This window comes from Xyrauchen texanus, chromosome 42 (genome assembly GCF_025860055.1).
Source record: "Xyrauchen texanus isolate HMW12.3.18 chromosome 42, RBS_HiC_50CHRs, whole genome shotgun sequence".
NCBI lineage: Eukaryota > Metazoa > Chordata > Actinopteri > Cypriniformes > Catostomidae > Xyrauchen > Xyrauchen texanus.
In genome coordinates, this window is record NC_068317.1 from 16,395,285 (window position 1) to 16,413,866 (window position 18,582).

General features: G+C 36.5%; 1 protein-coding gene across 1 annotated transcript in view; it reads left to right on the top strand.

The window, feature by feature from the left end:
- LOC127634863 (docking protein 6-like) overlaps positions 1-18,582 on the top strand; it is a 104,916-nt gene that overhangs the window by 27,503 nt on the left and 58,831 nt on the right. Inside the window, exon 2 of the mRNA XM_052114587.1 lies at positions 16,494-16,601. Coding sequence (XP_051970547.1) covers positions 16,494-16,601 — 108 coding nt within the window. The remainder of the gene's footprint in view (positions 1-16,493; positions 16,602-18,582) is intronic.

Here is an 18,582-nt window from a genome sequence, read left to right on the forward strand (position 1 = left end):
GACCCAAGACATTTTTCTATTCTTCTTCAAATGTATTCTGGTGAAGCCCCCAAAAAAGCTGCTGAATTGCTACACTTTCCATGTCAACACAGATTAAGTATTTCTTGCACTGAAATGGAAAAAATGGCTACTGAGATTTTACAATTTTCTGACAGCTGCTGGTGTAACCAACAAAACCAGCAATGTTACAGTACTATGCAGGTGAACAAGTGCAAGACATTTTTTTAAAGATTCCAGAAAATGGCGCCAGTGATAACTATAAAGCAGTACAAATACTGACAGAATACTTCCACCCAAGTCATTATGTTGATAATGAGGTCAATGTCTTCAGACAAGCTAAACAAAAGCCAGGAGAGACATGTTCATCATCAAAAATACTGAGGAGAGCATTAAGTTTGACATTGCAGTTTGACATTGAAAGGACTTTTGGATCTAGCAAGAGCATTTGAAACATCAGAAAAACAGGCAGCTGGCATTGAAAATGACATAAAAGTCAGTGACACTGAACACATTGCAGCAATACTGAATACAAACATCAAAAAAAGGATAAGCATAAACCAGCAACAGAAAACAATACAATGCAAACAACAATCAACATACAAAAATTGTGGTGGTTCTTTTCCACATCCTGGTGGACAATCAGCATGTCCAGCTAGAGGGCTATTGTGCAAATCCTGTGGCAAAGCAAATCATTTTGCTTGTTGTTGTTTCAGCAAACACCACAAAGACAGAGTCTAACACATAAAGTTAGAACAACACAGATAAACGAGAGTAAAAGAGTCCGCTACATCCTCAGGTACAGACTATGAATGTGTCTATGTCACGCAAGCATCTTCAAACTTCAAACAACCAATGACAAAAGTCTGGATATCTGAACAACCTCTTGGCATCCAATTGACACTGGAGCCACTTTTAACAGGGTTTCCACGGGTCTTAAAATGGTCTTAAAATGACCTTAAAATGGTCTTAATTCGCCCTTCCGCAAAATAAAGCCTTAAAAAGGTCTTAAATCAGAGTAACAAGTCTTTAATTCATAAGGTCATGGCATTAAATGTTGTTTGGGGGATTGTTTTCTCATTGGGGGATTGTTTTCTCGTTGCCCTTGTGCTGCCCTTCAAAATCTACATAACACAAAATGTACTCTTATTTACACAAATCATACTGTTAAAAAGTTTACACCCCTTGGTTCTTCTTATGTTGGCTTCTTGAGCATCAAACATTTTTGCACCTTTTGTAATAGTTGTGTATTAGTCCCTTGTTATTACACAAACAGTCATTGATCATCGAGAAAACAACACACCATATAGAATCCAAGGAAATGTAAACTTCTTAACAAGACCATGTATGTAAATTCAGTAAATATCTTGTTTTGTGGAATATATGCAAGGATGTATTATGTCAAATAGCTTCTTCAGGGCAGTACTAAATAAAAACAAAATGCAATTTTTATGATCCCTCTTTTAAAACATAACCATCCAATGTTTCAGCCTGTGGAAGAACCACTGAAGCAACATTCTATGTGGTTCAAGGTGATCATGGTTCACTACTCAGTCACAAAACTGCTTGTCTTCAGCTTGAGCTAGCACCTGAGTCTAGGTACATAACATCGTTTTCAACTCATCTAGGTCTGAGAAGATACAAAAGGCTCATCTTCGGTATCTCCTCAGGAGCAGAAGTCTTTCAAAATGCCATTCAACAGGAATCCTTGGAGCCAGAAATTTTAGTGATGACATCCTAGTGTATGGCACCATAGAAGACGCCCACAACAGATCTCTTGAAGCTGTTTTTCAAAGACTGCATGAAAACAACTTAACAATGAACGAAGACAAGTGTGAATTTCACAAAACAACCCTGGAATTCTTTGGATACTTTTTCTCCAAAGATGGCATCTCAGCCAACCCAAAAAAGATCACTGGTATCTCACCCCCACAAACTCAGAGTCCATAAGATGTCTTCTAGGAATGGCAAATTACAGTTCAAGGTTCATTCCTGACAAATCCTCAATCACACACAGTGTTGGAAAGATTACTTTTAAAATGTATTTCACTACATATTACAGAATACATGCCATTAAATGTAATGTGTAATTTTGTTAGATTACGCTAACGAAATATGTGATATATGACTGATAAGTGAGTAACGTATTTTAAATACTTTGCATTACTTCAACATTGTCTTACATTATTATTATATGTAACAGTGTGCATGAATGTGGCATTCACACAATACTACTACCTTAAGTAGACTGAACCCAGGAGTCACTCTGAATGGATATTAACTCTTGTTGTAGAGATGGACGCTATAAACAGTGTTGGGGAGTAACGTATTACATGTAATGGTATTAAGTATGGAATGATATTCCGGACATTATTCAAAAGGAATTGCAAATTGTATTTGCAATTGCGTTTTCAATTTGTGGACGCATAAAATGTGACATAATCCAAACGCAATTGCAAATCGCGCATTACGGTTTGCATTTTCGTTTAGCGAACGCACAGTGACTGCCAGATTTCAAATGGAAAAGCAAAGTCTGTTTGCAACTGTGTTTCCCATATCTTACGAGTTTTGGCCCTGTCATATTTAAATAGCAATTTCAATTACCATGTCTGCTTTTTCACTTTCTCAGCGTCGCGTATGTAGCCAGCCAAAACTCAAATGGAATACTAATTCCCTTAGTATTTCCATTTCGATGCCTTACACAGAAACCTGTCAATCAGGGTCAAGGGTGGGATTATGCTATGGGGCGTGTTTGTCTTGGGAAGTGACATCACTCACAGTCTATCAGGATCAATAATTAGCACTGCACTTTATTCATCTATAATCTCACACTGGACTGTCAACATATTCTCCTCAATATACTACTTCAGATTATGTATATATATATATATATATATATATATATATATATATATATATATTTCATATACTCCTACTTATTGTATTGTATATTGTGTGTATTGTTTACTGTACATTGTATATAATTATTGTGTTGTGTAAGTATGTGTACATTTGATTTGTAAATTGTTTTGTGTAAGTATGTTGTTTACTGTAATTGGTATATGTCTCGTCACTGTCATGACTGCTATGTTGCTCGGAACTGCACACAAGAATTTCACCTACTGTTGCACTTGTGTACATGGTAGTGTGACAATAAAGTGATTTGATTTGATAAACCGGCGTCTGTTCAGGGCATCACCTCTTGACCGTCAACTGTGAGTGATGTCACTTCCCAAGACAAACACGCCCCATAGCATAATCCCACCCTTGACCCTGATTGACAGGTTTCTGTGTAAGGCATCGGAAATGGAAATACTAAGGGAATTAGTATTCCATTTGAGTATTAGAAAATCAGTTATTTTGAATTCTTATAATAAAGGTGGCTTAAATTTCATTGATTTTGATTCTCTTAACAACCTTAAAAATTAATTGGCTTAAACGTTTCCTTCACAATCAATCTTCTATTTGGAGTATAATCCCAAGATATATTTTTTCTCAATTAGGAGGTATACATTTTCTTTTAATGTGCAATTATTCAATTAGTAAACTTCCTGTCAAACTTTCCAATTATCATCAGCAGATGCTTATGGCTTGGAAACTTATTTACAAGCATAATTTCTCGCCACACAATTTTTTAATTTGGAACAACTGTAATATTCTTCATAAGAGGAAATCTTTATTTCTTGAAAACTGGTTCAATAATGGGGTGATATTAGTAAACCAGCTATTTGATAGTGAAGGTAATTTATTTAATTATTCCGATTTTGTTTCAGGATACCAATTCCCAGTATCTAGTAAAGAATTTAATATAGTTTTCAAGGCCATCTCTTTGGAAATCTGTATGCTGTTTAGAAACAATAATAGTGCTACAGTGACTTCTGTTTCTCCCCTAGCCCTGAATCTACTGTGGTTGGTTCTGTTTGTTTTTCAATACATAAATCCAATTATAAAATTAGGTCATTATTTTTGGACCCTGTTACTTCAATTCCTTCCTCCATTTCTTATTGGAATAACCTTTTTGATGATATTAAATGGTCATATGTTTGGTCACATCCTCAGAAATTCTTTCTAACTAATAAAGTTAAAGAAATATCCTATAAAATTATTCATAGATTTTATCCAGTTAAATACTTTTTAAAGAAATTTAGAAATGATATTGATACTTCCTGCTCTTTTTGTGAAGCCTCCTCTGAAACTGTTGATCATTTGTTTTGGGAATGTCTTTTTACTCTGTCTTTCTGGAACAATATTGATGCTCTGATTGTCCTTTATCATATAGACACATTCTTTTTGGATTTTATGTTAAAGACAAGAATCTAATTAATGCATGTTTTTGTATAAACCTTCTTTTATATATTGGAAAGTTTCATATCCATAAATGTAAATATATAAAAAGTAAACCCCACTTTAGCTTTTTCAAAGAAGAATTGAAGATGTATTTAAATACAATTTCAACTTCTGTTAACAAGAAAGCAATGAAAACATCCAGAATTAGTGCCATGTTTAATATTCTCTCTTAATATTTTTTCTTTTGTGCCCTCTTCTTCTTCTTGTTTCTTTCTTTTCTTACTCTCTTTTCTTTTTAGACTATTGTTGAATATATTTAAATTTCTTTCACATTTCCTCTCTTAATGTATTCTGAACCATAATTTCTCTTTTGTTTTGAAAGATTGTTTATATTTCTTGTATGTATCGTCTTGTTCTGTTTGTTAATATTGCAATAAAAAAAATAAAAAAAATAGTATTCCATTTGAGTTTTGGCTGGCTACATACGCGACGCTGACAAAGTGAAAAAGCAGATGTGGTAATTGAAATTGCTATTTAAATATGACAGGGCCAAAACTCGTAAGATATGGGAAACACAGTTGCAAATGGACTTTGCTTTTCCATTTGAAATCTGGCAGTCACTGTGCGTTCGCTTAAACGAAAATGCAAACCGTAATGCGCGATTTGCAATTGCGTTTCGATTATGTCACATTTTATGCGTCCACAAATTGAAAACGCAATTGCAAATACAATTTGCAATTCCTTTTGAATAATGTCCGGAATATCATTCCATAATTACGTATTTCAAATTCAAAGTATAAATAAATGTATTCCACTAGTTCAGTTACAATTCAAATAATTTGTAATTAGAATACAGTTACATTCAAAAATTATTTTGATTACTGAAGAGATTACTTTGCTTTTTATTGTCATTTGTTATATTTCATATTTTGTACTTTCAGATGGAAAAATGTATACATATAAATGATGTGATACAAAGTGCATTTGAACAGCAGTGAAACACTTTCTTATGATGTGTTACATTGCAGACAGAGAAGTAAGTTTGAAGTAAGTTTGGAGCAGAAGAAATAGAAATAAAGCTTGTGTAAATTGTCAGCTTTACACTGAGCTAAAATGCTATTTCTATCCATTTTACATACCACAGCATAAAAATGGGTGAAAAATAAATAATAAGAACATAAACTTACTGTTAAATCAAACATGTATCTAGATTGCCCACCAAGTCAAATGCTATCATTATTTCAGCATTCACATCGCAACTGTACACATTCACATTCAGGCAATATTCACATCAGTTCACATCAGGCAATATAATTCTGGCAATATAATTCTTCTTACACAAATATTTCCCTCAAAACAGGATTAAACAGTTTAAATAACTCAAACTGGATGCAAAGATGGCAAAACATGAGAACAGTATTGGCACCAGATTTTGCATTTGAAATGGATGTACAATCAAACAAAAGAAATGACAATGCTGTGAGCATTAACTTGCTTTCCAGCCCACTTTACAACAAAGAGAGTAGAAATGCAAATGCAAATTACACAATATAAGAATGGTCTTGGCACCAGATGTTGCATTAACATGCATTCAAAGTAAAATAAAAAAAATAAAAAAACAGACTAACAATGTTTTGAGCATGGCCCAATTTAATTACTCATTTACTTTGCAGCCCACTTAACAACAAAGGGAATTGAATGCAGCAAGAGTCTGTTAATTTCTCTTTTTTCACACCTTTCCAATGTTGGATAAAAATAATCCCTTGTTAATAAATCAAATGTATTATCAGTGCATTTGCTTTATGCATGTACAATGCTGCTTCAACATGCATTAAATGTAAAAAAAAAAAATATGAAAAAATGTGACTTGAACTAACATGCAAAAGTGCAACTGCTTTTGACCAGTTTATGTGCCAGCATGTCCCAACTCCTCTACTTCCCACTGTACTACCCACCTACTCCATTACTCTGCAGTCCAGTAACTGTGGTTGCAACTCAGCAAAATAATCTGTTCAAAGTGTTTGTCTGACGTACAGTTTTGGTGTGGGGTGAAAATAAGCTTTCCTTGACTAAAAAGTCACTCCACCGGAGCACTTGACGGCAGTGTGGTGTTTTAAGAAAAGGGCTCTGATCATTCGATACGCCTTCAATGAACCCAGTGACTTGTCTGGATTTTAGAGTTACTTTTGCACCTCATCCTCTGGTTATTTGTGCATTTTCAAAAGAGAAAAAATGGTCCTTGTCTTCATTATCCTTCTCATGGGTTCCCTCTTGTCAGCAGCAAGCCACCACAGTCGGAACTTTGGGATGGTGGATGCTGCCATCCTTGCCTCATGGGAAGCCAAGGCATCTCCAAAACGAGTGACAATTGCCTGGATTATTGCTGTGAGGTTGTGTGATGAGAACTGTACCTGTGGCAACTTTTCAGACAGTTCTTTTCACCTTGGAGATAGAGTGAGTGGTTTCAAGATAGCTATGTGCACTTTGAGAAAAATTGTCTCTTGAGGATATAGTTTTGCTATTTGGAGATGGTCACAGACTGCAGTGAGCTGAGCTTTGGTGAGACTCATTATTTTTCCAATGCCAGTGTACTCTGAGCTGCACATGGTCATGGATGGGACAACACACCTCATGTTGGCAATGTCTTCAATGACATCAGCAGCACCTGAGGAGCGAAAAGACTTGTTCAAATTGGCAGCATATTTGTACATAGCACTAATTTCCGTGAGGCACCTTGTGATGCTGCCTTGTTTAGATCAGTTGTGGCGACAAGATTGAGAATGTGTGCAGCAGAGATGGTGTGGGGGCAAAAAAAAAATTCTGACATCAGCAAACTGCCCACATCTGTGCTATCCATGTCATCTTCTGGATCTAAAGCTCCATATTCAGTAAAAGCATTGACAAAATTGCAGCCATTATCTGTCACGGTTGCACTGACTTTGCCCTGAAGGTGAAATTCGTCATGTATTTGGCTTATTTTGGCAGCAATTACATTGTATGTGTGGCGTCCTCGAATTCTTTCACATGCCAACACAGCTGACTTTCTCTCCAGCATCCTTGGCTCAATCTCATGACATGCCCATGAAGCTCCTATGATGAGCCATCCATATGTCTGCTGTTGTGCACACTGTTTCAATGCTCTGAAGCGTTTCTGTCATCATTCTCCTTCATTCTCAAGTATATTTTTTCAATGTGTTGCATCAAGGTTTTCCTACACATGGGTACATTTCCCCCACTCATTCCCTCAATCATTTTATGGAATAGGGCATTCTATACTAATGAAAAGGCTTGCATATCTTGCACATCACAAATATAAATTCAAAAATCAATACATTTACTTTCCTCTGGGTGGTGGCTGTTGCCATGAGCGTTTTTGGAGGAGGAGGTGCACATGATCACCCTCATGTGAGCAAATAAATTGTTTAAGGTGAGAATAAAAGTATAAGTAAACAACATTACATAAAGGTTCCTGTAAAACAAAATAACCAACCTAATGGCTGGTTGCATGGTCAAGCATCATTTGTGAGTTCAATACCATTGCATTTATATGCAAGTTCAAAATGATTAAAGAGCATGTTACAAAAATTGTGTCATGGGGATGTCAATCGCGTCTCCCAATCGCATACCATTTGTTGCGTGTCGGGATGTCATGGCTATAATTTACATAATAGGATATTATATATAATAGGATATTATATATCCTATTATATAACTACTATACCGACTATGCTAACAGGCTGATCTGCAGTCGGCTAACAATTCGGTTGAGTAGGTAGCTCGATATGTAGGCAATTTGACTAGCAAGTGTTCAACTTTTTCCAGACAAAAATAAACTTGCTTCAATGTGTTTCTTCAAGTTAGACATAGAGTGTTTGGATGGAGAAAGCAGCTTTTTTTCCAGGCAAGCAGAGGTTGCACTGCACAATAATATTGCAGTCTACTTTGCCCTCTATGAATGTGACCAGGGAGTGGTGGTGGCATACTGGTCTAAGGCACTAAACTGTTAAGCAGAAGGTTATCAGTTCGATCCCCACAGCCACCACCATTGCGTAGAGAGGCTTCTCATTGCAGAGCCAAATAGGTGGAGCTTGACTGACATGGACGCTACACTGCATGCATAGCCTACAATGGTGCACTCTTTTACATCAGGGGTTTATTGGAAAATAGTGATGCATTTTTAAATTTCAGTGCAAATTATGTACACTTAAAGTAATCCTTTAAGAAATCTATTGATTTTAAGAGTTTAACTGTATTCTGAATACGACCCATAACTAAATACAGTATGTCATATTTTGTACTCTAAATATGTAATGCCGTTACATGTATTTTGTTACTCCCCAACACTGATCACACAACATTTGAGGGAGCTCACAAGGAAAGATTCGAATGGCTTTGGGGTCAAGAGCAAGCTGATGCACTGATGACTCCCAAAAAAAGACTTGTCAACGCCCCTGTGATGAGTTACTTCAACCCTGAAAGAGAAACCAATGTTATTGTCGATGCCAGTCCAGTTGATCTTGGTGCTATCTTGAGAGACAATAACACTAACAACACGTACATTGTGGCTTATGCAAGCAGGGCATTAACCCCAGTTGAACAGAGGTACTCTCAGACTGAAAGGGAAGCTCTTGCCATCGTCTGGAGCTGCGAACACTTCCTGTAACAAGGTAAAAGGGAAAGGAGGAGGCGAGAACCGGCTTGACAATATATATGATAATTTAATAATGAACTGAACCAAAAAAAGACAAACACACACAGCTGTCAGACAGCTGCCCATAATTCTCTCTCTGTCGCACTGACATCTCCAGTCGGCCCTTACCCCCCCTTCTTTCCCTGAGTGCTCCGGCAGGTCATCCCCATTTACTTGGATGAGGGAGGGGACAAAGGGAGGGAAAAAAAAAAAAACGGTACTTACACGCCATAACGGCGTTGTACCAAATTAAAACACTAATATTTAAAAAGAGAGGGAAAAGGACAATGCAGAGCTGCAAGGGAGAGAGAGAGGAGAGAAAGAGAAGGAAAAAATAAATGCATTTACTCACCGGTTCTACAATACGCCGTAGCTTGGTCCTCGGCCACTTCTCCACCCTCTAGCAGACAACAGCTGCGCCTCCCCGGGAGAGGGGCTCTCAGACTCGAACCCTACAAATACAAGGTGATTTACAAAGCAGGAAAGACAAATCTGGCTGACTACATGACTCGTCACCCACAACAACTTCACACATCCTCTATCACAGATGATGTTGACACAGAAATACATGTCAATTTCATTGCATTCCCCAAAACTGGAAGAAATGAAGGCCAAAACATCAAATGATCGTCTATGTCACCATATTATTGACATCATTCCCACTGGTCAGTTGCACAAATTGTATGATTTTTTCACTACACAGAATGATCAATCTGACTTAAAAGCATTCTACAATGTCAGAGAAGAACTCACTGTTCTTGATGATAAGAGCGCACTTCTCAGAGGACACCGCATTGTCATGCAGAGAGCTTTGCAACACAGAGCACTTGAACTCGAACATGAAGGCTATCAAGGCTTAGTCAAAACAAAAATCTGCTGAGAGAAAAGGTCTGGTTCCCAGGAACAGGCAGAACAACTGATATCATCCTGCATTCCCTGTCAAGCCTTAACAGTACCCCACAAACATCAACCGCTTCTGAGTTACCTGTTGGTCCATGGAAGAATGTGTCTGTAGACTTTTGTGGCCCATTCCCCTCTGGTGACTATCTTCTTGTTGTTTTGGATTAATACTCCAGATTTCCCTTTGTAGAGAAAACACCATCAACATCTGCACACACAGTCATTCTGTTATTAGACAAAATATTCTCTACAGAGAGAGATTCATGAGAACCCAGAAGGCAACATCCATTGCCACTGTAGAGGGAAAATCATGGAAACAAGAACTTAACAAATTTTATAGAGCAACCTCCCATCAAACTATTGGGACATCCCCCACTGAACTACTGTTTGGTAGACCTAAACAGAATTAACTACCTTAAACAGTCCAGTAGTCAACAACACACTTCGATGCAAGGATACCTCCAAGAAGAAGAAGAAGATGTAACAACATGCTGACAGGAAAATGTAATCACATTTGGAGCTTAGGTGATGTCGTACTTCTTGAATCTTTCAATCCAAAAACCTACAAAGTCATAAAGACCAAGGGAACAATGATCTCTGTCCAAAGACAACGACACATCTCCCATCTTAAACATATGAAACAATGCATATCAGTTCCACTTACCAACACTGATAAGGAGACAGATGATTTGGATGACGTAAGCAAACGTCAGGAGCACCAGTATCCCCATCTTCCTGAAAGTCCAGTATGAATAGAGATAAGATATACTGAAAGAGAGAACAGACACGAGACTGATGGATTACTCAAAATAATACTAAAACAACACAATACAAGTCGATAGTCATTGAATTCAGAAAATATATGTTTTAGTCTTACAGCATTCTTTTAAGTTTGTGGTCATTTTGCTCAATTCAGTTGTGAAATTAAAAGTTAAAGTTTACTTTCTAAAACAAAGGGAGGGATGTAGTGTTGCAAGTGTTGCACTATAGCTTTAAGGAGTAATGTTGCACTCCAGCTTCAAGAAAGACTCTGCTAGAACATTAGCTGTCTAGTGATAGTCTGGCGAGCATGTTGCTGTCTGTATGCTGCACTGGTGTTCAGTAAAGACATTTATTATTCTCACAATGGTGTTGGTCTGAAATCATTACAGTAACCAGCAAAGTTTAAACTGTGGCGCTTCAATGCTGTCGGTACACATACAGGACGGATTAGTGTTTACACCTCAAATACAATGTGGTCACGTGTATTTTACCACATTAATTTTTGTTTTTTGTGATCCAATCACAAAACGTTTTAGACCCCATTTAGACCTGTATATAGCGCTGACGTGTGACTGGATCACCCGAAATGCATCTTAATACCTGGTGTAAACAGGATAAATGATCTGTTTCTCATCCACAACCGTCATATTGCTTCTGAAGATGTGGATTTAACCACTGGAGTTGTATGGATTACTTTAATGTTCCTTTACATGATTTTGGAGATTAAAAGTTCTGGCCACTATTCACTTGCATTGTATGGACCTACAGAGCTGAGATAGTCTTTTAAATATCTTAATTTATGTTCTGCAAAAGAAAATAAGTCACACATCTGGGATGGCCTGAGTGTGAATAAATGATGAGAGAATTTTCATTTTGGGTGAACTATCCCTTTAATTGGCACAGTAAATGAACTGTCATGTTTTATATAGACAGATAAAGACCTTCAAATATCCATTTTAGTTCAGTGTGGTCCAAAAGTCTGGGACCACCAGTGAAAATTCTTCTATTTTGCATTATTTTCCATTTTGTTTTCATTACAATTTATATTCTAAGACTTTTAATTTGAGTGCAAAGTTGAATTGAAAAAAATATAGGCTACATTTCTTTGGGATGTCCCTCTTTTCCATGTTTTCCAAGTTTGTGCAAAAACTTTTTGATTTTAAGATTTTTCATGAGAGTTTATTTTTGGCTTGAAAAAAAAAGTTAATATGGTCAATGTCATAAACATGATTATTTGATTAGTGACCTAGATAAAGTCCAGAATCTAAAATACATCTTCATTTTACATCATGGCATTTCTTTGTTTTACATTTTTCAGTATGGTTTCAGACTTTTTTTGTGCTAATAAACAAATGCACTTAAGCTTTGAATTGCACACATTGAATAAGCAAAAAGTCCTTAAAAATAAATTTACCAAATCTCTAAAGATGTATTACTCATAAAAATGCCACCGCAGAGCCCAATTTATGCCATTTTCTGGCCTACTGTCTTAATTGAATATGTACATTGAATGCATACTCTTAAAGAAACACATTTTCTGCAAATATTCCAATTGGAAACAGTTTGTATTTGTTTTTCATGTCACAGCACTGTGTCAGACTTTTCACACACTGCATTGGCTGGACTATGATCTGGTTGGAAAAGAGCCTCTGTTTGTGTCTGAGAAATTGGGTGTAGAGTGAGTATGATTGCAGTGTCTTATAGGTAATCCGATAACCTTCACCGCTCACAGCTGGTGGTTGGTGGATCACAACAGACACAGATTTTATTAGAGAGGTGAAACGTCAGACTGGGAACCTCCACAGTGCTCACATCATCTTGCTGGCACATAAAAAGGTCGGTCATCTTCTTGACTGAGCTGCATTGTCTCATAGATACAGGGTTCGTTTATGAAAATATTTAGGTATTTTCAGTTTGGTTTATGAATAGTGCCCTGTTGCAGGATTCAGACACAACAACCGTTATGACTTGTTTCAACCTGCTAGTAATTTAACACACTGCTTTTCTTTGGAGACTCCTCAACAAGGATCATTTGGGATTAAAGCACTCTATTGAACATCATGGGGTGAATTCCCTAACAGGCGGTACCTAAAAGAGTTGCCACTTTTACACACAATATTTCAATGCAAAAACCTGTGTAATATTCACTAACTATTAACAATACAGTTTAACTAAGTCCTAAATGTGCTGTAATAGCATTGTTGTATGACTATTGCCATTATCTTTAGTATGAGCACACCTCCTTTCTAGGTAAAATAGGCTACATTATATTGTATCCAGATGGACCGTGTAGACTTAAAGGCTGATTATGGTGCCTGGATCACAGTGGAGAAGCAATGCTGTACAACCCCAGTAAAGCCTGATCGCAGTAATCTGCTGCGTCCTCCACAATCCTCCAACTGGCCTACAAGGTCTGGCATTGCACCGTGCGAGGGTGTTTTTGTACATTACCTGATTTGAATAATTCCTTTAATAAATCTGCTCTAAAAAACAACAAAGACAGCATGTGCAAATAAACAATGCAATCAGTGACCTCATTTTAGTCTTAGTGAATTCTCCCTATATTCCCTTGAAGTGTTTCACGCATAATTTGATATAAAACACTGTGGCATTCTCTGTAAACACTGTTTATGGTCTGCTATTAATGAAGTGGCAAAATTTACCTTGCTTTGTTTCCAGTTAAGAGTCCTTCTGTGTGTACATGTAATTTTGATGCTTTGGAGGGTACATTGTGTTCTGATTCCTAATGAAACAATCCACTGTAGAGACGGAAGGTTTGTTCATTAATCAGCCTTTGAAATTTCAGTATGCAATCAGGGAGCTCTTAGAGATAGTCCACCCGTAATTCCTGCCACCGATTGAGCTAAACTAAGTGATTGGCAAAGAGTGAGGCTGAGTCATAGTTAGACTTAATGACTTTTGCCATGGTTGCAGTAAAGTGAAAATATGTGTCCTGTGACCACATGTGATTAGATTTAGAGGGGAGAGATTTCATGAGACTGTTGGTGGGGGTGGGGGGGGGGGGTTGCTTGCTGTCCTTTTCTGCATATCGCAGTGCCATTTTGTGGTCCGTTCTGCCAAACACTGTGGCTCATTTTAGCATATCGTTGCCCCTTCAGCACGTTTCAGGGCCGGCCCACTCTGTTCTACCCATGGCCATTTCGCCCCTGATCGGTTTGCATCCGTCGGCCCACCGGGAAAATGTCCAGTATGCCAGATTACCAGTTCAGCCCTGTTCATGACTGCATAAATCAATCACTGTATCTGTATGTTTGTTACTGCATGATAATAAATTGCAAAATACTAGATAAATAAGGCATGAACAAAACCTGCATGCTGTTTCTCCCTGATGCAGTTAAAATGTTATGCAATATTTGGAGCAGAATTATCCATTGTTTTAGTGGAGTTCCTGTGTTAGTTGAGCTTCAGATGTGTGTGTTTATCATCTGTGTCCCTGCATGTCAGACATTCTGAAGAAGATCCGTGAAGTTCTTGTGCTTGTAAATTTATTTGTTTTATTATTTGTTTTCCTTTTAAAGCCGCTCATAACCGGCAAAGTTTAAACTCTTGTTTTAGTGCAGCGGATCATTAACAGGTGAGGTTTGGCAATACGGATTACTGTTTCAACCTCAAATGCGATGTGGGCATGTGTTTTTCACTGCCTCGTATGTGTTTCTTGTGATTCGATCACAATATGTCTTTGACCCCATTTCCACCTGTATTTAGCGCTGACCACATGTGATTGGAGCACCCGAAATGCAACTAATACTAATAAAACTAATACTAATACTGGATCTTTAATATTAGAGTGCAATTTTTAATCTCTCAAATTTGATTGCAGACTTTTGTGTCTTGGCAAATCTGAGCACAGAGCATGACATTGTTGGGATCCTTTCGGAAAATCTGGAGCAGTAAGAGACTACTGGAGTCTTGTAAGGAGAAAAATCTTTTAGCAAAAGTCTGCACTTGCTATCCAATTCTATTTTATTGCTGTCTAGGAGATGAAACTGAGATATGACACAGATTTAATTTGTGATTTATCAAAAATTATGTTCTGTTTGTTCATGCATTTTCACAACTGTTGGCAAGTAAAGATGCCATGTGATTGACTTTGTTCTCATTAGGCCTTTGAGCCATGGCATTACAGTTCAATAAAAATGATATAGGTCATGAATGTTTGCCATCACTTGACCACTATCAAGGGTTTGTTAGAATGGTTAACTATGGTCTCAAGGGTTAACCAAACATCTTAACTAAAAACCAAAGTGGAAGTGTGCGAGAGGTAAAGACGGTTATTTAAGACTATGAAAGTTTACTTCTCTAGTTGAAGGTCAAGAGGCAGCTGTATGTCATGGTATCGAAGTGATTTGTTTGAAATGGTTTCTTGCTGGCTTTGCTTGACCTAAATCAAATTGAATTCCTTAACCAAAATCAATTAAAATAGATGGGATTATAGATAGCTTATGCTTTAGCACAACATAGAAATAAGAATGAAAAGTGTTGAATGGCCTCATTCAGTATGAATAAAATCCATGTATCCATTTTGTGGGTCTAATATTTGGGTATGACATACATACAGTAGGAAGAATTTGGTATCAGGAGCAACAGGAATGCACCCAGATCAATTATGTTGAGTGCCAAATTAAGCATTGTTCTTTTTCCATGCACTACATCAGCAAAGTAAACAAATTAATCTTGCCTATGGATATGAATCCTGCTGTAAAGTGAGAGGAATGCAAGTACATCAACAAATGAATATTGGCTGCATGCAGCAGGATATGGAGAATCCCTTCTGTAAATTAATCCTCATAACCTCAATAGCATGTGGGGGTCATACATTTTAAGGGGTGCTCTGGTGGCACTTCTCTGCTTGGCTCAGTACAGAATGTAGGTGAGTAGAATTTTGGCTTCAAGGTACCATTAAAGTATTATATTAGGAAAATATTTGTTATAATTTGTTAATTATGAAGTTGCTAAATTGAGAGAGTTTTGTGTCTATTTATCTACAGTATTGAATTGTCAGGGGGAAATGGCATGAACAGACTGTGTGTTTGAGGATATTTTTATGTTTTCATAATTTGTTTTTAAATAGAGATTGGCCACATTCTTTCACACCCTCTCTATTCCGTTGACCTTGAAATGCTATCTGGGGAATGTGAGTGTTTAATCTGTAAAAGTCTCAGATGTTGCTGAAAGGGATGTTCTAGAGGGAATTTTATGCCTTTATTTCTTTAAACGTATGAAGGGGCAAACTCAGACAAATGGATCCATGCTGAAATGAAAGTGGCACAGAAATCTAAAGAAATCTTCCATTTTAGTTTTTATGGTTTAATGGTACATTTTCTTTCTTAAAAAGTAACTTTAAGCCCAGAAATGTGTATGCCTGAAAACTGAAAATATACATGTTGGATAATGTTGGAGTGTTCTATAAACTCAACAATGAAAATAATGGACAACTAATGTCATTATCATAATTTTTCTTCTAAAACAGTCTTCTAAACTGTGGATAAACAAGGTTATTTTTTGTGTGAAAAACTATTTGAATAAATAGTATACAATAGTAATATTAATACTGTATAATAGGGTCATAATTTGTAGTTTTTATATATATATATATATATATATATTTCCAATTATTATTATTAAATACAGGATAAAACATGTCTTATTTTATCAGATTAATCAATTTATTCATGTAATTAGTTGCAGCCTTAGAATGTTGTATGCAAGTTGTTTTCTAAGCATTACCACTAATAACTGGCCAGGTGACCAGCCTTACATATGATGTGATTTTGTCGTGTACACTTATGTTCAAAAGTTGCAAGTGCAGTGATAATTATGTATCTGTCTGTTATAGATTTTTAGAAGATGCTGGCTGGTATTCAAGAAAGCATCCAGTAAAGGACCTCGACGACTTGAGAAATATCCAGATGAAAAAGCTGCCTACTTTAGGAGCTTTCATAAGGTAACATTCACTTGTTAACATACATTTCTGTCTCCTTAAGGGTATACATGTAGCCAAAACAAGGGATGGCTGATGTACCTTAAACATTACATTTTTTTCTAATTGTGTATGATAATGCTTCTGTTTTTTGGCCAAGTGGTCAATTGCGCTGATTTCAAAATGGTCAAATGCCGGCCAATTTTTCAGTCTGTAATGGGGTTCCATTTTTCATTTTAACAGAAAAATTCCAGCCTCTATCTGCTCAAATATGCAAGCATAAATACTGCATTTTAATCATGGTAACAAATCACTGATTGAATTAATTGAGTTAAGAACAGCATTGGGTCTGTTCTGTTTAACATGCACCCTCGGTTCATTCCAGGTTCAAGGATAACTCTATTCATTACCTGCACAATTTATTTGCACTGTGACTCTCAAGAAAAGTTCTTCTGACAGTGAGGGTTCTGGCTCAAGAGTTCATGCCATGAAAGAAATGCAGAGTTTAATTATTTAGTTAGCAGGGGTCGTAAGCATTCCATAGCGATCGGTGTGTGATACTTTTGGAGCTGACAGTTGCTCAGGTTAAAGGTGTAAACATGAGCGCATGAGTTTTTATTTGTATTGTGGCAGAAGCGATGGCAGATGATGTTATGATGTGCTCTCTCTGGAGTTCTGGTCTGGGTAGACCTGTATCTGTATTGATATTGGCACCAATCCAATGACTTTGAAAGTCACTGACATAAAGGGTTTAATCTTATGAGCATAGAGTTACCTCCTCTTCACCAATCTAAAATTGCTTAAAAGGGGGGTTGGGTTTCCTCAGGTGCTTTACATAATATCTAACTGAACACAAAAATTAAGGATTTTATAATTTCTTATTAACATAACAGTTGAGTGATTTATCAGAAAGGCTTTTACTAATTAGAAGAATATTAGATTGCCTTAGGAAAGTTGCCTGTTCAGATTATTCTTGTAGTCTACCAGATATACCCTAAAAGTCAAATTGTTGAACTCTTGTACTCATTCTTTTTTATTCTTTATTCATATAATTTTTTACATTTACTCACATTTTAGAGTAATCGTAAAGGCCAGTTTATATTTCTGCTTCAACTTATGGCATAGGCTATGCAGAACTGCAGTGATTACGGCGTAGCCTACACCATAGTCTGACGTGCACCTCTCCAAAAATTTAACCAGTCACATGTGTCGCATTTTCTCCAAGATTATTTCAAGATCTATGCATCGCATTCACTGATCAGTGATTGTTTGATTTTCTTTTGGGAGCATCTGCTGTTTGTATATTCTGTTTATGTCAAGTTACAAGCAAAAGCACGACAAAAGATATACAGATAACTTACAACTTATAAACTCAACTTATAAATTTTTTAAATCTTTAACTCTACATATTTTTGTATGTGAAACAATACTTTTTGTATTCTACTTGATACCTTTCCGTTGTGTGTAACGTTTCAAAGACAGTCTTTAGGTCATCGGACTGTGAAAATAAACAGAAGTATGGGAATTATGTAGTGTTGAAAAAGTGTTAAACAAATAAGTCAAGTCATTTTTATTTGTATAGCGCCTTTCACAACATACATCATTTCAGTTTTACAGAAGTTCAGTCATTAACAGAAGATAAAACTGTAATATCTATAATGTCTATGAGTCATCATTGTGTAGTTTGATAAAATACGATTGTGAATTGTGTTTAAAAATAAGAAATTAAATAATAATTGTATTTATAACAATTATAATAGAAAAGTAACCTTGGGAGAAACCAGACTCACAGTGGGGCCAGTTCCCCTCTGGCTAACATCATGAATATAATGCCAATATTACTTATATATTGTGCAAGTCATGGTTTAAAATGATTAAACTAAGTAAGCATTAAGGGACAGTGTTTAAACAAAGATTTTGTATGAACTGTAAGATTAATGACTAATGTCTTTGAAGTCCATCCTGTATTAACTGCAGAAGTTCACATAGATGCAATTGTTCTTGT